The sequence below is a fragment of the Mustela nivalis genome, assembly GCF_964662115.1.
Source record: "Mustela nivalis genome assembly, chromosome: 3".
Classification (NCBI taxonomy): domain Eukaryota; kingdom Metazoa; phylum Chordata; class Mammalia; order Carnivora; family Mustelidae; genus Mustela; species Mustela nivalis.
The window spans coordinates 140,128,345-140,150,467 of record NC_139022.1 but is presented as its reverse complement, the minus strand read 5'-3'; the positions used below and the strand labels follow the sequence as shown (position 1 = coordinate 140,150,467).

Below are 22,123 nucleotides of genomic sequence, written 5' to 3'. Positions count from 1 at the left end.
TGCTTTTGCTACATCCGTGCACCACCTGTATCATTACAGACTGAAATCAACCCACCACTCTTCACTTAAAGGAGCTTATTTTAATGTAAATCTTGATATCGCCAAGTGGAAACCCAGTATTACTTACTCTAAATAGAAGGTAACCATAAAATACCTCCCATGAAAATAAAATGTTTTTTAAAAACAAATCTTAGAAATTCCAGCTGGATGGTGTTGCCTCTACTCTCTTTGTTTAAAAAAAAAAAAAAAAAAGGGAAATGAACAACAGTGGAGACAGTTGCTGAAATACATCAGCACTAAGTTAAGACCTCCTCCTTGATGTGCGGGAGATGAATGAAATACAATTTTACATTTTACTCTCCCATTCTGCAACTCACTATCATCAAATGGTGCCCCTAAATTCATCTTGCCAGAGTCACCACCCGTTCAGGAGGCAGTTTGGGAGACGCTGCTGTAAAGCCCCAGGTAGAATGCTTCCATTCTAAACTGTGGCCTGAGACATCTGGCAGGCAATGTTGCAGTCCCTCAGACCAGCCCCTTCATGTTACAGATCTCGAATCTGGGATCTCTGAAATCACATAGTTCATTCACTAGGGACTCTTAGTTCCCCATCTGTTTTTGTTTGTTTGTTTGTTTTTTAATTTTTAATGATTATTCCATAATTTTTTTATGTTATGTTCATCCCCATACAGTACATCATTAGTATTTGATGTAGTGACTACATCATAGCCCCTCCTTCTGCCGAGGGAGCCATTAACACCTCATTGTCTTTGTTCAGGGAAAGATTTTTTTAAGCTTATCACTAAGGCTGATGTCAGTTTGCAATGGATACACTGTGAAGAATCAGTACTTTCTGCAAATTACAGGAAGTTGAACGTGCTTGTACATTTCACATAAACAAACTCCTAAGGAATGAGTCCCAACCAATTTTATTCAGTTAAAGTAAATACAATATTGGCAGGATAACCCCAAATGAAAAGTTTTATGAATAAATACTTACCTAAAAGGTCAATTACAAATATGTTTAAAAAAAAAAACACAAATCCAAATTCTGTCCAGCAGCCTGAAGTCCTGCACATTTCCCATTTCATGCACACTCAGACATTGATTACAAAGGCAGAAAATAAAGAGAAAGTACAGAAAGCTGGCAAGTGTATTTAACCGCGTTGTTGCTGTTCCCTAAAGAGCAGGCTTCTTCCTCCCTGCCCGTCCTCCCCTCCCCACTGGTGGGAGATGAGGCTTCTCACTCCTTCTATATCATCTCTCCCACAGCATAGGCGGACGTCCGAAACTTCCATCTCACCCCCCGGATCCAGCATTGGGTCACCCAACCGAGTCATCTGCGTACGTATCGCTTTTCAGCCCCCCAGAGGTCTTTGTTATCCGCAGGTCTGGTAATCTAAAGAGTTTCTAAGGATAGCCGAATTCAGCTGTCAGGTTTTCATCCAACTAACATCTCGTGTGCACCTGTCATGTGCTAGAGACTCTGATCTAGGTCCCGAGACACAGCGGGGCACAGGGAGGGCCTTGCCAGCATGGAGCACAGAGCCTAGTAAACACAGTGTTATGGGGGATAAGGTCAACTTCAGCTGGAGCACAGGAAAGTCAAAGACAGAAGAGCCTTTGGTGAGCTCTAAAACCACCACAGTGGGCCTCCTTCCCCACTGCTTAAGTGAGCTAAGAGTGGGACAAAAATCTGGGGTCAGAGTGGTATGCAGAGTGGGGAGTAGGGGGAGATATGGCTGTGTGATAAGGAGGCAAGCACAAGCAGGCATCTGTACCCCCTATCCTCAGAGACACTGAAACAGAGACACTCATCATTGCAGAGACATGGAAGAAAGGACAAGAGTGGAGGTAGATGATGTCAGAGGTCCTTTGGCTATATCATTCATCCATTCAATCATTCATTCATTCATTCATTCAACAAATGTGTGCTAAGTGTCTCCTCTGGGCTAAATTCTGGCTTCTGTGCTGGAAAACCGTGGTGAACCGCACCAACCTGATGCCCATCCTCATGACCTTGAATATATAACCCCAAGGAGAAGCAGTCGCAGTTCTGGTATGTGCTAGGAAGGAAAAGTACAGGGTGCTCTAATGATGCTGCAGAGGGACAGAGGGACAGAAGGACAGGCCATCTAGGGCCACCTGGAAAAAGAGGAAGAAACATTTAAGTTCAGACCTGACAGAGAAACAGAAGTAACTTAAAGCAGGTGAGGGAGGCAGGGCCAGAGAGAACAGAGACGAGCCAAGGAGATGGGCCATCTGACTGTGGACTGTTCCAGCCTTCCCCAAGCCCCTAAGTTGGAAGGGCCAAGAAGACCAAAGCTGGGGAGAGAGGATGGAGGGAGAAGAATGGTCTAGAGCAGGAAGACGGCTCCTGATTAAAAGTTTTAGATACAGTCCCCAAACCAGCCAGCTCTGGGTGGGCCCTGGCCACCATCGCTCCATTATTATTTTACCCCAAATCCACATCTAGTTTCCTCCTTGATCCCTGGATAATGCTCACTAATGGAGCTGTTTCCTTTCCTTTCTTCCTCTGTTCAAATGAAAATCAGACATAAGAGTTATCACTGACAGCAACTTCCATGTGGTCAATACTGCCTTGCGGCTCCCACAGAAGAAAATCTCTTTGATCACAGGCCGTCCTCATTAAAGATTCCTGTCCAGAACAAGACAGATGATTATCGCTCCCCCTCCCGACCCGGTGCTATGAATGGGGCCAGACACAGCAGGATTAATGAGCTAGATTTCAGGGTCTACACAGTGGAGAAGGTTATTAACAAACTGATCGTGTCTCCAGGAGAGTTACTAGGATATGCAAACTTGGGAGATATAGATAGATGATGACAGATAGATAGATAGATAGATATGGCAGGTCTCTAAGATCAGCTCCATAGAGACGAACAAGGGCAGCCGGGCACACCTGCCACTGGGCCATCCATCTGGGGCTCGCACACCAAGCTCAGCGACCCGCGCATGCGGGCAGAGGCATGCGTCTCCCCTCTCATACTCTCCTTTCTTGCCTGTTATAACGCCTCACCTTCAGCCGCTCTGGGGAATGACCCCACAGGTCACGGGGGCCGTATTTTAAATCAAACCATTCTAAAGGTGGCTTCCCAACTTAGGGAAGAAACCAACCGACCACTTTCGGGGCACGCAATAACAAGCAAAGAGAGAGAGTGTGTGTGTGTGTGTGTGTGTGTGTGTGTCTGATTTTCATAAATGCTGAGGTTTGGTGTTAAAATAGAATCATCAGTGAATGGGGTGGGGGGCAGGTCTCTCAGACTTTGCCCCACCCCCCACTGATGGCTAGAACCATCTTCGGGAGGTCTGACCTCAACCAGTTCCACGTGTTCTCTTCCTTCCTGCCTGCCTAATTATGTCAGGAAGCCTCTGTCCAGTCATTATGCCTCCAAACCTGAGGCTCATTTACAACCCCATGAACACAGTGGCTATAAGAGGAAATATAAATATAGTATTTGAGAGGTTTGGACTGAAGCGCCTGAGATGACTATTGATGGGTCAAGACAAGTTTGCAAGATGCTAAGAGCTCTCAAGGTCAAGATCTAACATCCCACGACAAAAGGCAGCAAGGGAACCATCCTAATAAAGCTCCCTTGACCCACACACCCCCAAATTGGCACAGACATGATGTCTAACCCGGGCAGGCTCTGGCAGAAATGAGATAGCACCCTTCTAAGGGTTTTACTGAAGATGGTTTTGTGAGGCGACCACTTACAGAGGTGTAGGTAGGGTTAGGGGACCCACAAGACATCTTGTGGCATCCAGAGTCTACAAAAGCAGGAGCTGTCACCACCCTAGGCCTAAAGAGAATGTCCAGTGAAAGCCGGAGCTGTGAAAGGCAGCCCCGGATGGGAGCTATGCCCACCGTGGCTGCTGACGGCAGGACAGTGTAAGGGGACATTGTCTCTCTCTATCACTCCCAGTATGCAGGTGCTCCCCACTGGCCCAGCCCAGCAGAAAGCCAGGGAGCCTCTGAAGCAGTCCATGGGGCCTCAGAGCCCAAATCAGGGAGAGGAGGAATGGATGGTGGATCTAGGAGCAACGGAGAATGAGCATCACAGTATCTAAACAACAGGGGGCTGGGACAGGGACAGAATGGTGGAAGGACCTTGGAATATGTTTCGAATAGCAATGCTTGTAAGGGCTTTATGAAAGTTACTCTCTCTACAGTAGTTTTGGACTTGAGACTCACCTGAGCCCCCAGGCACCGGAAGAATGTTATTTGGATAAATACAGTTGGCCTTGGAGTCTCTGTCTAGTGGCCTCTCAATTTCTTTCACATCAAGATCTTGAAAGTCACAGCAGTGGGGACAGATCCTGGCTGACCACAGCAGAAGCCAGGCACAGCAGGAGCAGCTGTAGGGTGCCGACATGGAAAGGACAGGGCTTCGGGAGCCCTGAGAAGTGGTCTGCCCCATGCAAGGGAAACTGTCTCTTAATCCATGCTATTCTAGAGGACTGGGCTCAGCCAAGGTCAGGTAACAGCTAGAGGCTTGTCTCAGTTTGATATAGGGTCTGCTTTCTGAGGGCAGCCCTCTGCCAGCTGTAGACAGTGAGCTCCCCACCCTGTAAAGCCAACAGAGGCAGCTGGGAAAGCAAGTCCTAAGGCTAGACGGGCTGGGCTTGAATTCTGATTTTGCTACTTATTAGTTATGTAACCATGGGCAAGTTCATTGACTTCTCTGTGCCTGTTTCCTTATTCAGAAAAGAAAATGGTATTAGTGCCTGCTAGTGGCACTGTGAGCTGTATGAGCTAAGGGAGTTAAGCCCTACCAGGGACTTCAGAGTCTGGCTCATCATAAGTGCTCACCAAACATGAGCTCAGGTTTCACTCTCTGTCTTCACCATCACCTTCAAGGAGCTGTGAGTGAGGATGTCCTCCCCGCATGGGTTCGGAAGGCAGTCCCTACCAAGGCTGGGTAGGTTCAGACAGATTCAGACCTACTGGCTAAGGGGCACCAAGCCCAGAACCGTCTGAGCTTCACCTGGAAAACAGTAATAACATTGACACGGACCTCACCAGAGCCATCAGGACACTTGGAGGAGATAATTCCTGCGAAGTGTAGGATCTCACACATAAAATGCACTCAACCAGTGTGAGCCCCCTTGGAAGGGAGGGCCTCTAAGACCTGCCGGGTTCTAATATTCTGTGCCTCTTCCATCCTAATATTCTGTTTTTAGTGGAAACTGGAGAAGCTTGTTTCCCCTGTGCCTGGTTTTTGTTTCCTCTCCTTTCCCTCTTATCTCTCTGCCTCTTTCCTGTACCTCTCCTCCTCCCCAGGCTAAAGTGGATAATGAGATCCTTAATTACAAAGACCTGGCAGCTCTCCCCAAGGTTAAGTCCATCTACGAGGTACAACGCCCCGACCTCATTTCCTACGAGCCTCATTCCAGATACACGTCCGACGAGATGCTGGAGAGATGTGGCTATGGAGAGGTATGGCGTCTCGCCCCTCTCTCCGGGGCGGTTGGAGGAGAGAAGGCCCACACGGTCCCCATCACTCCATCACACACACTTTGGCCTCCACAGTGTCAGCCCCTGCACTCTTTTAAACAGGAAGTTAGAGTCATCATTTAAAAATCGAGTGATTTCATCCAAAAATCTGGCTTTTCTTAAAAAATCAGAGCAGGTGTCTTTCCATTATTTGGAGTGGGGGGAAGAGCGCCCCCTATAGGCAGGAAATGGGCTCCCCATTTCTCCCTAGTTGCCACCACCCCGAGAACCCCAGCATTGAAGCCACAAACCTGTGACTGCTTATCCCTTGAATTACTGTTTGTCTCCTAGTGGAGTAATTTTATACGTGGCCCACGGCTTTCATCCCTGACAGGCTCAGTGGCCACTTAGGTTTATAATCCCTGGTGCGTAGGTTCTCTGGGTTTTGCACCTGGCCTTAAGCCCCTATGCTCAAAGCAAGAGATGCTTTTTAAGAACTCAGCAGTTCTGAGTTCTTCTGAGTTGTCAAAAGCCACCTTTTGAAAGAACTACGTGATTGATGGACAAGGAAAGTGTTCTTTGGAGAAGGCAGGTGACCATTACCCTGAAGGTCCTGGCAGGCTATATCACAGGTGAGTCCTCACCCCATTCAGGGCCCCGGAGCAGAGATTGATGAGAGAGGAGCCCTGGCCTGGGGAGCAGGGACCTGGGTTCTTTTCCCCACTCCACTGCTGTCCCCTTCCTTTCTAAAGGAGTTAGCATTCTCTTGGTTGGAGAGCCCAAGGCTGAGAGTCTCGGGGCTCTGGCCCCTGAAATAGACCAGGGAGGGGGGACCAGCTAGAGACTGATGTCCCTGAAGCCAGAAATGGCACAGTGGGCCCACAGGCCAAAGCCAACTCCCAGATTTGTTTTGTTTCACTATCTTTTCTTTCAAAACTGTAAATTAGTTGCCAACATTTAAACATGCAGAGATTTCACATAAGAACCTGCATTTCTCACTTGTCTTGGAAACGGAAAGAGTGGGGTTAACATGGGGGGCTGAGCAGCCACTGCCCTCTGCAGACGGGTTGCTCCACCTCCAGCCCACCACACCGCCCACTGGCCCAACTCCCACGTGGAAGGCAGCAGCCCAGACCTTGGTTGGCCCAACCTTTGTGTCCCCAGCCCTGCACGTTGTCCTCATGAACCACAGAGTAGTCACGAACTGGTAGACAGGACAGGATCACGAAATGGGTTTGTGATAGATATGAGTTTGTGATAGATAATCTTGGGTCCAAGTGGAGACCCCACCACATTGTACCCAAGAGTCCCCAAGACACCCCGTTCCCTCTCTGGGCCTCGGTTTCCCATTGGTACATGAAGGGTGTGATTTCAGGTCTCCCTGCTACGTGTCAGCACTGCTGGTGTTCCAGCACGCTCAGCGCGACTGCTGTCTGGGGAGGGAGGCCCCAAGCAGCTGCTGGCCCATCTCCGCTCGGCTGCCTAACCCCTCTTCCTCTCTCCCTCCTCTCTCTCCTCTGCTCCTTTCACGATGGCCTTCCAACTCTTCGCTTCTTAAGTCGCTGGGAACATTATCTCCCTACTCCCAGGTAACTGGGTTAGTTTGGGGAGGGCTTTTCTATACTTGGGTCCCTTTAGGCAGACCGAGCAGACACCCAGTTTCACTGCTCCCACCCAGCACCCCAGGGTGCTCCTGACCAGGTCACAGACAGCAGAATTAGGAGCATAACCTGGAGGAAGTAGCTGTAACATAAACGGTAGAGGAAGTGCCTTTTCTACCCAAAGGGATCCTCCCTGGCGCTCCTGGAATCCTTGACCCACGGGTTCTATTCAAGAGACTCGGAGTGATGGGCGAAGGCCCCAAAACTTGTCTGCAGCTTTCCTCGGGCTATGTGTGTAACCCAGGGAGGGGGCCTTGGTATTCGGAAAGGCAGCACCATGAATTTTGGATCCTCAGCCCCCCTGAATCCTGGATTCCACATCACTGCCCCACCTGCCTGCTAGACACTTGGGCCACAGGCTTGCTTAATTGCCGGCCTGGCTCATGGCCGACTTCCTCTCCCAGGACATCTACGAGAACCTGGACCTCCGACAGAGAAGGGCCTCCAGCCCAGGATACATCGACTCTCCCACCTACAGCCGGCAGGGCATGTCCCCCACCTTTTCCCGCTCGCCTCACCACTACTACCGCTCCGGTAAGGAAGGGGGAAGCCCCCAAAGGAACAAGAGGAATCAGGGGGACCATGCAGTGGCTGGCTGTTGCCCACAGCAGAGACAGCCCAGGGCTTCCCCCAGGATCTCCATCACAGCTCGGCCCTTTGGAGGCCGGTGACCACCCAGATGACCAGCCAGGCCTAACTGACATGCCCCTGGCCGGGGGAGAGAAGGGGCACCTGGAGTTGAGAAGCAGCAGGAAGGTGGGCGGTAAGCAGCCAGGAGAGGAGAGTGGCGGACAGCCCAGCAGCCCTGGCTGGAAGAAGCCTCCTCTGTCCTTGTCCCTTGGTCTGTCCCATCCAAAGGGCTGGAGGACTGGGCACAGGCCCAGCCTTAGCCCATTTGGTCAGGTCCTCCACAGCCACATGGAGGTCAGGGGTGAAGCAGGTGTTTGGGTGGAGGAAAGAAGCAATTGAAGGGGGTAGGGGAGCCAAGGGGTCCAAAGGCACCTTCCTGAAGCCCAGTGGAGTAAACGCTTATGGCCCACGAGCACTGACTTTTGGGGTGAGGCCAAAAAAGAAGGTCGAGCTTGTATCCGCAGACATGGTGCATGAGAGCACAGCCCCTCCCTGCCATCCCTGCTGTCATCACGTCACTGCTGCCTTAACTGCCACCGCGGTAATGCCTGTTTTCTCTGTGCCTCTGTTCTCTCTGGGGACCACTGCCTGCGCGCTCCAGGGCCCGAGAGTGGCCGGAGCTCTCCATACCATAGCCAGTTAGATGTGAGGTCCTCCACTCCGACCTCTTACCAGGCTCCCAAGCACTTTCACATCCCAGGTAGGCTGTCAGCCCGCAATTCCCGGCATGGGTGCATGCTAAATGGGGTCGCCGGGTGCCGGCACCGGCAGCGAGGAGAAGCCAGTTCCTGGGACCCTCCCTAACCAGTCTCCCACACTAACCCTCCCCTCGGTCCCCACGCCCATGGGCTTTAGTCTACCCACTTGACACAGCCAGCCCTGACCAAGCCTGCCAGGAAGCAGCCAGAGAAGGGCCTTGAATGTCTGAAAGCCTTGATGGGACGCAGCAGTAACCATGCTGAAAGTCACGTACTTTTGCATCAAAACTCTTGGGACAAAATCCCCATTCCCCCACTTGGAAGCCTGCGACCTTGGGCCAGTTCCTTAAATTCCCTGAGGCTTTCTGTTCTCTCTGTATAGCCCAGCACTGTTCTGGGTCCTGAGGCTGCAAATGTGCTCAGACTAGCCCAGATCCCTGCCTTCATGGTGTTTACACATGGGGAGAAAGTTAATAAATGAGTGCACAAACAAGTAAAAGGGTAATTTCAGGTAAATGATGTGGGCAGTAAATATAACAAAACAAGGCATGTGATAGAGTGATTGGGGTGGGGAGGCTGGGCTAGGCAGGGTGGTCAGGAAGGGCTTCTTGGAGGAGGTGACATTGAGGCGGAAAGATGAGAAGGAGCCAGCCATGTGAAGATCCTGGGAAAACATCCTGGACAGAGGGCATATCAAGGGCAAAGGCCCTGGAACACTGAGCTGGTAGCAATCCAGCATGGCTGGAAGTGGTGAGCAGGAGGGCTGGTGATAGGAGAGAAGGGAAAGGCAGGAGCTCAGTGACACTGTAGATGGTCTGGACAAGGTCTCACCCTGAGTTCACTAGAGCTGGGTCTGGAACCTGGTCTTCCAACTCTGAGCTCAGAATTTCACTCCCCACTCACTTTTCCCCAGGATCGCATCCTGCTGTTTCATCCGTACCTTTCTCAACTGCCCCAGAAAGGTCCCATCCTGTCTGTTTTTGAGGGAGGGGGCGGCGGATCATGCGGAATGGGCGGCTGCAGCATTCTGGGGACTTCCATGTGGAATGAGGCGTGGCTGCTGGGTGGAAGCAGGGGGCACCTTCGTGCATGGGGTCCTGCTGAGCGCGCACCTCCTCGTGCATGCATGCCCACCATTCACGCCCGAGTCCCTTCCTCATCACAGTTAGAAGCCATCCATTCCTCTCCCCTCACCTTTCTTAGAACCTCACGTGTTGAGGTGGGAAGTTGAGTTTTGGAAGAGCGTGTCCACCAAGGAAAATAGTGGACCCTCGGGAAAGATGGGGACAGCCTCTCTTTCTGAGATCAGCTGACCAACTCCTGTCTCCTTCCTCTTCTCTCTCTCTCTCTCTCTCTGTTCCTCTCTGTCTCCTCCCCATCGTCAATTCCTTGCCTGCCTGGCAGCTGGAGAAAGTAACATCTACCGGAAACCCCCGATCTACAAACGGCATGGTACGGTCTGGGCAGAGAGGGCGTGGCCAGACAGGGGGCGGGGCCATTAGCCACCTGTGCGGATGGTCAGCTGGGGTCACCAAGAGGGACGCCTGCAAGGCTGCAATTATGTCTCTCTTGGGGGCTCTGCCCCAATCACTTGAGGTGACACTGGAGAGGCGTTTGGTGTCACTTCAAAGGAGCAAGGAAGGCCTCGTGTCCCCTAAATGTTTCCCCACCTCCTTTCCAACTGCCCTTCCCTGCTGTCTGGTGTCCTAATTTCCAGGTGCAGAGCAACACGTGTCAAATGCGCGGACCACTGGGAGCACTCCCAGGCGTGGCTGCTCAAACTTTGATGGTCGTTGGAATCATGTGGGATGCGTACAGGTTCCTGCGCCCCAGCCCAGACCTACTGAATCGCAATTTTGTGTTTGTAACAGTTTCTCCGTGTGATTCCAAAGCCCGCCCCGGCTTGGAAACCGCTGCTTTAAGCTATTCTCAGTCACAGTGTCCTGAGAATAAATGAAGGCTTGGGAAGGAGACATGGATAAGAAAGGAGTGGGGCTTCGATAAGGGTGCCTTCATTCTTCCATTCATTCATTCAATGTTTCGTCGAGAATGGTCTATCGACCCCCTGTACCTGAGAGACTTAAAAAGCAGGTGCCCTGGCCCCTGCTCTGCCCTAGACTTTCATATTAGAAATACTGGGAGTGTGAGCTAGGAATCTACACAGGAACTGGCCTCATTCATGATTCCTACCTGCACTCCATATGAGAAGCACCAAGTCAGGCAGCACCAAGACCCCTGGTTCCTTCTTGCAAAGGCACTTACTGAGCCTCAGCAGACAAAGCACACCCCTTGCCTCTGGGATGCAGAGAGGCGGGGGCTACCCTGTGTTGCCCTCCCTGCAGGTTACCTGGGCAACCAAGGGGAGCACACAATGGGAGAAGCACAGAAACACGGGTGGAAACAGTCCAGGACTGGGATCTGAGCTCACTGAGCTGATTCGGGGGGGGAGTTCTACCAATATAAATGATGGCTCTGGCTTAAGACCTGACAATTTAGACAAACGTCCTCAGTTTCAGAGGGGCCCAGGCTGGGCTCCAGGTGAGTCTGTGAGCACATGCATATCTCTGTGTGGCTGTGGGGTACAAGCCATGCACTCCGAGGGGTCACAGAAAGGTACTGACCCTGACAAAGCCAATTTGTCCCGGAGAAACCCCCCAGGTCTGCTACGCCTCAGGAATGTGTGTGAATTCTCCAGATGGGCTCTGAGGGGCAGCACCGGAGCAGGCTCAGGACAAGTTTGGAGTGGGGGTAGACTGCATGGATCAGTGGGCACATGAAAAGGCTGAATGGCATCCATTGGGGTGGGCAGAACCACCCAAGACCCCGGTCTAAGAGAATCTGCAAGCTCTAGAAGTTTTGGAAGCCAGTGCTGCAGGGGAAGGGTGCAGAGGCAGGAGCTGGCAAAGGGCCAAACCCAGACCCCTCTGCTGCTCTGGCAGTACAGGGTGTGGGACTGTCACTTCTCTCCTGAGAAACGTCAGGGGCCTGCTTGTTTCCCCAGCCCTCTCTCAGCCCTAGTCATCCTCTTGCCTGGCTTTGGGCAGGGCTAAAGTCGCTGCCCTGTCAAGATTGTGTCTGCACTAGGCCTGATGGTCCATGTGGTGGAAGCTTGAAGCTGGGTGGCACCAGATCCAGCAGGCCGGTTCAGACACTTACAGATAAGGAAACTGAGGCCGAGAAGGGTGGGATGTGTCCAGTGTTACAACCAAGTTCAGTGGCAGAGCAGGGGCCAGAACCCAGCACTGCTGATTCCCTGTCCAATGCTCCTTTCTTTGGGACGTATTGTCTCCCTAGGCAAGGTCTGGCATTTCAGTGTGAGGAGAAAGTTGAGAGGCCACATGGCTCTCCTTGGCAGTTTCCACCCTAGGTACTGCTCAAATCCCAGACGAGGCAGGCTTTTAGAGGCTGAGGAAGGTAAGGGCCCAGGATCACCTGGGACCCATCCCATCTTACTTAGAGGAGCCATGGCCCTAATGTTCATTGGGAACAGACCTGGGAGTCCATGGGATGTGGTAGCAGGAGCCCTGAGCTGGGGTCTCATTCAAGTCTCGTCTACTTGCTGTGTGGGCTTCAGCAAGCCCCTACCCCTCTCTGGCAACCAGAGTCCAGCTGTAACATGGGGGGCTGGGCCTCGGGGCTTTTCCAGCCCTGATGCTCTGTGTCCTGATGCTCTGAGGCCCCAAAGTGTCCTCACCCCCCTGCGCCACAGCCTGGCCGGGACAGTTAAACAGGGTTCAGCACGCTTTTCTAGGACACTCTGCTTCCCTGAAGCTCTTCCCTTGTTTCCTTTGCAGGTGATCTGTCAATAGCAACCAAGAGCAAAACGAGTGAAGACGTCAGCCAGGCCTCCAAGTACAGTCCGGCCTACTCCCCGGACCCCTACTATGCTGCAGAGTCCGAGTACTGGACCTACCATGGGTCCCCCAAAGGTAATGTGCCCCACAGAGGGGCCTGGACCCGAGCCTTGTCACCCACGCCAGGGACACAGGGTTAGGACGGCAGCCCCCTCCTTCCACGATCATTGATTTATTCATTCATTTAGCAAACATGTACTGAGGGCCAGCCTTGGGCTCTAGGGAATCACTCGAAAGCAAAATAGACCAGGTCCCTGCCCTTGTGGAGGAGATCTAGGTTCCGGCTGGAGAGGGAGGTAAGGTGCAGGAAGGAGGTGACGCACGAGAGGTGGGGGACAATGGCAGGGGCGTGCTGTCTAGCCTGCAATGTGCCGAAAGCTTCTCAAAGTAGAGACTCAGCTGTCCCAGGAAGAGTGGTGCAGAGGTGGGCCAGCAGAGGACAGAATCACACCTGCAAAGCCCCCAGGTGGGAGGGCAGCTTCCCCTGGAGGAAGGAAAGACTGTCAGCTTAACAGGGGGCCAGAGAGAGGGGGAAGCAGGTGAGGGATAAGGGGCCAGATCCCACGAGGCTTCGTGCCCTAAAGCAAGGATTTGGGTCTCTCTCCTGAATAGTAGGAAGCCACTGAAGGTGAGAGGGTCAGGTGTGGGGGTTTAAGACCTCACTTTGGCCATGGGGTGGAAAGCGGTTTGGAAGATAGAAAAGGCAGTTTGTATGAATGGAAGACTTTCTTAGACACCCTGCTGGGGTCTTCATGGTCCTTGGGAGGCCATCCCACCCAGTTGGGCATCTCGAGCTGTTTCTTTCAAGCACTGGGAGTGCATTTCCATCAAGCTCCTTTTTGATTCAGCACAAAACCCGTCCTAAATGAATGTTCATTCTGAGCAAATCTTCACAGGAGCTCAGAGATGGTCCCTTCCTTGCCCTCAGAAGAGTCTGCATTGGGAAAAGGAGCTAAGACACAAGCACAGCTACCCCCGAGGTAGACAGTCTGTCCCTGGGGTGGCTCCTTTCTCAGCCTGGCCCTGCCCCAGTCATGGCAAGATGAGCTCCAGCCCATCTAGGCTTCTGTCTTACCTAGGACAAAAAGAGGACGTCTCTATCCCACCAGCAGCAGCCAGAGGCCCAACATCGAAACTCATGAGCCATGTTGGGGCAATCAGTTTCACCTGCTCCTCACACCCAAGAATGGGAAGGGCTGCTGGGCCCCTCCATACAGGCGACCCAGGCAGAGGGGTGGTTCCCCAAAGTACACTCGTTCAGGGCCACTCGGCTAGAAGGGAAGCCCCCACCTGTAGAGGCTCGGCGTCCCTCTGTGCCCTCTATCGGGGGCAGGCTGAATGAGGAGCACAAACAGGAGCTGATCCTAGCTGTCCTTTGGCAGCGGCCCGAGCCAGAAGGTTCTCATCTGGAGGAGAGGAGGAGGACTTTGACCGCAGCATGCACAAGGTAAGCAAGCTTCACCTGGACGAGATGAGGGTCTGATGATCACTTGCTGGTGACTGAAACCAAATTCAAACCCACTTACGGTAGAAAAAAGAAACATGTAGCTTTGCATAACCAGAAAGTCAAACAGTAGGAGGAGTTTCAGGTATGGCTGGATCCAGCTGCTCAGCAAACTGCCTTAGGAAAGCTGTCTCTCTCTTCTCCTGGGCTGGCTCACTGCTTCGTTGGCCTCACGCAGGCTCTCCATGCTGGCAAGTGGCTGCCGGCAGCTTTCGTGCACTGCTGGTTAGGAGTGGAAAGTGGTATGGTTTGGAGGGTCCTCAGAAAGTTAAACACAGAACTACCCTATGACCCAGCCATTGCCCTCCTGGGGATTTACCTGGAAGAACTGAAAACCAGGCCTCAAACAAGCACATGTCCTTGATCTCCCCAGAGGCACTAGTCACACGGGCCAAAAGGGGGAAGCGCTTAAATGTCCATCCGCCCACAAATGGAGACGCAAAATGCAGTACATCCGTATAATGGACTGTTAGCCAGACATAAAAAGGAATGAAGGATGGGTACAGGCCACAATGTGGACAAACCTTGAAGACATTATGTTGAGGGAGAGAAGTCAGACACAAAAGACCACATATGGGATGATTCCATTTATATGAGATGCATGCACAGAATAGGCAAAGCCACAGAGCCAGACATAGACTGGTGACTACCAGGGCCTGGGAGGGGAGGGAGAGAGGGAATGACAGTTTACTGGGTCCAGGGTTAATTTGGGGGGGGCGGGTGGCTTAAAACTGTTTGGAACTAGACAGAGATGGTGTTTGCACCAAATGCAACTGAAGTGTTTAGTCCAAAGTGGTTAATTGTATCTGATGTGAATTTCACTTCAATAAAAAATGTTTTTAAAAAGATGTGTGCTAGGAACAACAGCTAGAGTCCCAAGGAAGACCCCCCCAGGCACTGCTGGAACCTTCTGCCCACCTGCCATGAGCCACTCAGGCTTTGGGTGCCCTCCACCAGACCCACCTCCCCTCCCCAGCCCACAGGACCACTTGTGGAAGAGAGGCGAAGTCCCAAAGGAAGCTGTGAGGCCGTAGGGAGGGAGGGACGCTGGGAAGGCAAGAATGACAGAGGTTCCCCGGAATCTGGCCACCCAGCCTTTGTCCTTAGCCTGTTCTGTTTCAGGTTCTCTGCTTCCTTCCCACTTCCTCTTGTTCCTCCCGCATGTCCAGCTCCAGAGCGGAATCGGCCGCCTCATTCTGAAGGAGGAAATGAAGGCCCGGTCCAGCTCCTACGCGGATCCCTGGACCCCACCCCGGAGCTCCACCAGCAGCCGGGAGGCCCTGCACACGGCTGGCTATGAGATGTCCCTCAATGGCTGTAAGCTCCACCCTGGAAGTCTGCCGGGCTGGGGGCACTTCCTCTCAACTCCCTCAAAGAGTCTGAACTCCTATGGCCTTGCTTGGGTCTAGCATATGGACTTGGTGAGGCACTATATGGGGCACTAAGTAAGACCATATTCTGCCAAGAGCAGGCACTTGTTTCTTTGGGGCATCTGAAAGCTGTGACTTGAAGTCAGGTTTGGTGCAAAGGAAAATGTCTTCTAATTGTCTGAATGGCTCAAAGATATAAGGGACTGGCTCTTGAGGTAGTGAGCCCCACATCACAGGAAGTAAACAAGCAGAAGCTTGGTACAAGAACTCTTCCCAGAGATCCTCTCATTTGTAAATGTCTCCCTGTTTCTGGACAAACACATGCTTCCCTCCTTTTCTTAAACCGGTGAGAGTCAGTCCTGCTGGGAAATCCTATCTCAACTCCATGAGATAGATAATCCTTATTACTCTTGGTCCTCACAAAGACTGGCAAGTAGAGGGATTATTATCACCCACTTTATAGAGGAGAGACCGGAGTTTACTACTTGTCCGAGGTCAAAATCTGGTAAATGACAGAGCCAGGATCAGGTCCAAGTCAGAGGGACTCCAAGGCCATAAGCATTTCCCTCTTTACTGTACTGCATCTTGACTTGAGCTGAGACGGAAGATGATGGTGATGGTAAAGACAACAAAGCCAGTTTCATTGAAGGTTTTGTATGTTGTCGAACACTGTGCTGATACCTCATGGTGTTATGTGTCTTATATTCTTCCCAATAACCCTATAAAGGAGACACCATCCCTCTCCGTTTTACTATGAGAAAAACCAAATCATGATTAAGTTATGTATAGAAGTTATGGCAGAGCCAGGCTAAATTGATGAGCCTGTTTCCCTGTTTGACCACTGAGGCATGCTGTTTTCAGTCCCTGGCTCTGGGCTCTGTGCAGTGCACCAAGGCAGCTCAAAGTCCAGTTCTGTTCAATGGCATCTGTATAGCAAATACCAGAGAGCACCTACTTGCTTTGCACCAGGTGCTCGAGGCAGGGGAGAGAGGATGCAGTACAGGTGCGGCAACTGGAAACTGACCAGTGAGAAAGGTGGTAGTGAAGGAGGCTCCTCCTCTCCACCAGCTAGGGTAGTCCAGCAATGGGAGCCAGGTCTGTTTGTCCCCATGAACTTTCCACCATGTCCATCTGTCCCCCTGAAAGCTGATCTCTGGCTTTTTTCTCTTGCAGCCCCTCGATCCCACTACCTTGCTGACAGCGGTACGTTCCGCCTGCCCTACCTTCAGCCTCTCACGTCCTGTGACAGCCAGAGCCGAGCTGGTTGCAGGTCCCCTGTAGCTGAGATGTCCCAACACAGTCCTGATCTCATATGGTCCACTCCATTGTGTTTGTCAGATCTGGGCCTCCATCTTTGGCCCTGGAGCCAGGGTTGCCATACCCAATAGATCCCAGAGAGAAAGAACATGTGTCTCTTCCACCCACCTGACAGTCTGCCTGTTTGGGCTCTGAGACCAACTCCAAATCCAGGGCCTTTGTCGAGCCACCTGTGGCCAGGACACAGGGGTTCATCACAGGACCATAGATATGTGCAGGGTGAGGCCAGGAGACTGTAGGCATGGGCTTTGGGCGGGCCTGGAGTTCTGCCCCAGCGAGGCATCCCTGAGATGGTCAGTTGTTTGTAGAGCAGGGGGAAGAGCCTGTGGCCTCTGCCCCTTCTACCTTCCCACAGAGTCGGGGAACAGTACTGGCCATGTGCACCTGGACGGCCTCCGGGAAAGGGACCCCTGGCTTGGGACTCCTGGGAATTGTTTGGCTATTTCTTTTCAGACCCCCTCATCTCCAAATCCGCCTCCCTGCCTGCCTACCGAAGGAACGGGCTGCACAGGGTAAGAGAGGCTGTGCTGAGACGTCGCTCCCAAGATGTTGGCAATGCCGGCATTAGCTCCACACGCTCAGAGCCTAGACATGACTTTGGCTCATGCAACAGATATTTGTTGAAAGCTTTCATATACTCCGGGTACTTGGAATACATCAGTGACCCCTGCCCCTTGGAGCTTCTATTCTTGTAGAGAGAAACAAAAAGGAGGTAGTAAATAGTATGCGAGTCACACTAGAGAGACTGTAGAAGATAATAATGTGCTAAGGAAAGAAAAAAGAAAGAAAGCAGGATAAGGATTGGCAGTTTTGGGCAGGGGGCAACTTAAAATTTTATTTATTTATTTATTTTTAAAGATTTTATTTATTTATTGGAGTGAGAGCGTGCACGAGCAGGGAGGAGGGGCAGAGGGAGAGGAAGAAACAGGCTCCATGTTGAGCAGAGAGCCTGATGCAGGGCTCGATCCCAGGACCCTGACATCATGACCTGAGCCAAAGGCAGATGCTTAACCCACTTAGCCACCCAGGTGGCCCTTGTGATTTTAAATGGAGCTGCCAGGGCAGTTTTCATAGGAAAAGTGGTACTAGAGTAGCAAAAGAAAGCATGAAATGTAGTTCACCAAGAAATGACTATTTATTGAGTCCCAAATGCGTGCCAGCCCTAGGCACCAGGGATGTGGCCGCGAGTAAGTTCACTCTGACTTGAGACCGAGGCTGCTCTGAGCAGGACCACGTCCCATCCATCCCGGGGCCATATACGGGAGGTAGGGGAGTGCTTCAGGGAGGCAGCTGTGAGCTTGCTCAGGCCAGCCCTGGCTCTGTCTCCCCTGCAGACACCCAGCGCAGACCTCTTCCATTATGACAGCATGAACGCCGTCAACTGGGGCATGCGAGGTGAGCGCCAGCCTCTCCTGGGACTCGCAGCAGCTTTGGGCGCCCTGCTCATAACTGTGGCTTGACCTTCCACCAATAGTCACTACAGATTCTGGCCCCCATGCTGGGCTCCGTCCAAACCCCCCGAGTTCCCACACTCCCTTTCACTTCCCATTCCCTCCCTTTTCCCCCCCTCTTCCCTCATCCTCTCGAGTCCCTGGCCTTGGGTGATCTCCAGGCCATCTGTCCCATCTGGGTTCCCAGAGCCATTGCAGAGTCGTACTGCCGAGCTAGAGTTGCCTGCCAGCCCCGGGTGGAGGGAAACACTCAGAGCCAAATGCACATTGTTCCCGGCAAACGTTCCATGAGCTTCATGCTCTCTGCCAGTGACACTCCCCTGCCGGCCTCCCCGCCAGCTCCTACAAGCAGGCTCAGGCAGGAGGACAAGCTTACATCAAAACACGGGGGGACTCCTCCGGAGGATGGAAGACCTTGCCCAAGTGCTTCACAATCTCAGAGCCTTCTTATTTCTATTCTAATTACCTCAAAAGTCATTTTTGTTCTAAAACCCTGTATCTGGCTCAGTCCAACCCCTCTCTCCAGCCATCCGCTGTGCTCCTGCAAGGCTTGATTCAGGGTGAATTTGACAAGGAACCTCTAAGACCAAGACTAGTGTTGTGATGCAATGCAAAAAGCCAATGTATTTCCATTTTGTGTGTCTCTCTTTTCTCTCTGCAGAGTACAAGGTAAAGGAGACACAGAGACACTGGGGGTCCCACCACAGATGCTGCTACACTGGGACCCAGCAGGAAGATGTCAGCACTATCTACTCAGGGAAGGGATATCAAATAAATAACCTCAAGGTTTCTCTTCAGGCCAGCATTTCCAGCCCCTCTTTGGCCTCCTTTCCCTGAATTCTGCCCTATCTTTCTTGCCCACTAAAATCAGACAATTCCCAGTGGGCCTCATAGACTTTCTGGAGGCGTGCCAGTCATCAGACATTAGACATTTACAATTATGAGGCCTTATGCCACGTTAATGTCAGATACCACCAAGCTCATTCCTGGCAGTATTACGGGACTCGGGTTTTCCCTTTGGAGAGAGGGTGCCTTGAGGTCGCCAGGCAACCCCAAGGAGAACAGACACAGCCCTTCCTTCAGACTTTCATTTCTGGCCCTCTCTGGGGAAGGGAGGATGCCCAGACACAAAATGTGGCTGGAGGGACCAGCCCACCGCCTTCAGCCAGCCTGGTGCCCCACCCCCACCCCATCCTCTCTCCTCAGATCTACCCTTATGAACTGCTGCTGGTGACCACGAGAGGAAGAAATCGGCTGCCCAAGGATGTGGACCGGACGCGTTTAGAGGTGAGTCTAGAAAACTCAGCAGGAACCTTTGGGTTTGAAGGGATTCTAGAAGTTACCTGATGTAACCCAGCTCGGGAGGTCCAGCAGAATGAAGAGCTTTAAGGTCATGTAGCTTGTGGAAAAGAGCAGAGATGCCAACCTGGTGTCTTTAGCCTAAGACTAAACATTGCTGTGCTGCCTTCTCAATTCAATTAGCGTCTGTGGCGCACAGCTATGTCCTGTCCTACCTGATGCATCTATAGACATAAGACAAGAGCTGGTTTTGGTCCCTGCCCATGGGGGCCTGCAGGCTGGTGGATAAGAAAAACATAGCCCTGGTTTCCTGCAGGATGGTACAGAAAGCTGGTGCTCCTTGTGGGGATCATGGGGTAGTCAGCACTGTATACAAGATAAAAGCATAAGATAATCTCACAGCAGAGCCCAGTCCAGCCCTGGTCCTGCCATCCCTAGGCAGTCAGCTGAGCCCAGTAACAACCTCTCCAAACCGTAATTCTTTCCTCTGTGGAGAGGGGCAGTTGTGTTCCTTCAAGCTGCCAGTGAAGTAAATGAGACACTAGCCACAGAGCCCTTGGTACAGAGTCTTGTGGTCTCCTGAGTGCACAGACTTCGAAGGAGCAGGTTTGGGGTGGAGAGGGGAAGGAGAGCATCATGATGAGCAGGACAGCATCAATCAAGCACAGAGGGAGGGCTGAACATGGCATGGGGCTTTCCAGCAGTCCGCTCCACTTGGCCTGGCGTTCCAGGCCCTGGGCCCCTGATCCTAGAGCACACTCTGCCCTTTCTACCGTGCCTCTCCCTGCCTGTCCCTCTCTTAGAAGACCCTTCCCAACTTGCCAGCCTCCTCATTCCTCAGGGCCCCCCTGCAGAGATGCCTGTGTCCCAGAGCCCCCCAGACCTTCTTCCCAGGAAGCGTCCCTCACCCCTCCTCCAGCCTCGCTCAGCCCTGTCTTGGGAGTGGAGATCAAGCACCTCTTGTCCTTCCTTTGTATCAGATCACTGGGCTATCCACTTCCTCTGTGTGACAAAGATGGTCAGTCCTCTACCATGAGGCCTGAACCAGGGGAAGTACTGGAAAATGTTAAGTTGAATGCAGGTTTCTAAGAGAGGAGGTTCAGCACCCCTTGGGATGAGCATATCAACCACCGTTCACCTGGCTGCTAAGAATTTGTCCAGAATAAAGGGTTGGGGCTGAGGGAAGGGAATGTAAGCAAGCCAGGAAGCTCTGTGAGTCCTTCCAGGTCTAGCATGCTGGGTTAGCAGCCTAGCAAGTGGGTGATTATCCCCACATTTATAACAAGGGTCTCCCTCACCGTCTAGCAGCAAGAAGCTGCCGGTGCTGAAGGGGACAGCTCCCAGGGCAGCTCAGTGGAACCTGCATTGAGGGATGGAAACCTGGTTGTTTGATCCTGGAGGACCAATCGCCCTCTTACATCCTCCAGGACTCTCAGAAGCTCTGGCCAGGGAAGGGTAACATCCCCTAAGAATCAGAAGCCTCCTAAAAATACCAGTACTGCGCCTCAGCCTAGACCAGTGAAACTGCAATCTGGGGAAGGAGCTCAGGCACTGACTGGTATTTTTCAGAAGCTCCCAGGGATATCTAACAGGGAGCCTGAGCTGAGACCACACGCCTACAAACACTGCTCAAGGACGGGACTGAAGAGCTCCTCAGGGAGCTAAGAGTGTAGATTGCCTTCACCCAAAAGATATGGATTAGAAGCCTGTTATATAGACCAGGTCCTGTTCTAGGTGCTTGCAGAACATCAGCGAATAAAGTAAGGTGCCTTCTCACTTAAGAAGACAGACCCCAAATGACACAAATCTTCTAGAACATGGAACCTAGTAGGGCTGAGGGGAGAAGTAAAAGGAGAGCAGAGAATTGGAGGTTAGATGGAGAGGTAAGTGGCCGTGTCAAATCAGGTGGTCAGAGCAGATCTCCCTGCCTGACCAAACAAAGACTCAAAATAGGAAAGGGAGCTAGCCATGCTTATATAAGGAGGAAGAGCACCCCAGGCAGAGGGAACAGCCACTGTGAAGGCCCTAGCAAGTGGTGAGTGTGGCTGGGTCAGTGAGCACAGGGAAGAGGTTGAGGGGGGAAATGAAATCAAAGGAAATGAGGACCAGACTCCACCATGGGACAGATACATAAGATCGTTACAGGGATGAGAGTGAACAGCCTCTGAGTGCTTCCCGAATCTGGGCCATTGTCCATGACCCGCACTATCTCATTCACCCTCGATGTATCCAGGAGGTAGGTGCTAGGATGCTCCCACTTTCCGGAAGGGGAAATCGAGGCTCAGTGGGGTAAAGTAACTTATCCAAGGTCACACACCCATATTTGCCTGGCTTTAAAGCCTGTGTACTTCACCTTTATGCTTTCAAGTCTGTGTAGAATGTCAAAGGGAAAGTGCTGGCATTGGGTGCTTTAAACTCACAAGAGAAAGGAGGATCCAGGTGGCCCTTCACAGAGGGAGAGCAGAAGTGCCCCGGCCTCCTCCAGGGTGAGGACACCATCCAAAGGTTGAGTCAGCCATTCCTTGGCAACAAAACTCATGAAAAAGATTTTTGGGCACAGCAGAGAAAATGACCTAGAGAATCAATAGTAACCCCATCACCCTCCAATAAAAAAAGAACAGATGAGACTAACTGACAGTCCCCCTCAGTCTTTACGGTGGAAGGAGCTGAGAACAGAACTTGCCCGTGTCCACAGCATTTCTCAGCCCTCGCTTGAGAGCAAGCGAGACAAATACAGACACGGCCACAGCGTGAATGAAGGAAGGCACTGTCTGGCCTGGCAGGGGCTGAAGGGGTCCAACAACCAAATGTGATATGTAGATGCTGTTTGAAGCCTTATTCAAACAGCCAAATCATAAAAAGACATTTTTGAGACAATGAA

The 22,123-nt window shown here is 52.0% G+C and overlaps 1 protein-coding gene across 1 annotated transcript in view; it reads left to right on the top strand.

The window, feature by feature from the left end:
* ABLIM3 (actin binding LIM protein family member 3) overlaps window positions 1-22,123 on the top strand; it is a 109,032-nt gene that overhangs the window by 82,916 nt on the left and 3,993 nt on the right. The window contains 14 exon segments of the mRNA XM_082724332.1: window positions 1,273-1,344; window positions 5,306-5,461; window positions 7,018-7,047; window positions 7,524-7,653; window positions 8,351-8,449; window positions 9,852-9,899; window positions 12,242-12,376; window positions 13,684-13,748; window positions 14,975-15,122; window positions 16,349-16,378; window positions 16,946-17,004; window positions 17,827-17,887; window positions 18,605-18,612; window positions 19,150-19,230. Coding sequence (XP_082580458.1) covers window positions 1,273-1,344; window positions 5,306-5,461; window positions 7,018-7,047; window positions 7,524-7,653; window positions 8,351-8,449; window positions 9,852-9,899; window positions 12,242-12,376; window positions 13,684-13,748; window positions 14,975-15,122; window positions 16,349-16,378; window positions 16,946-17,004; window positions 17,827-17,887; window positions 18,605-18,612; window positions 19,150-19,230 — 1,122 coding nt within the window.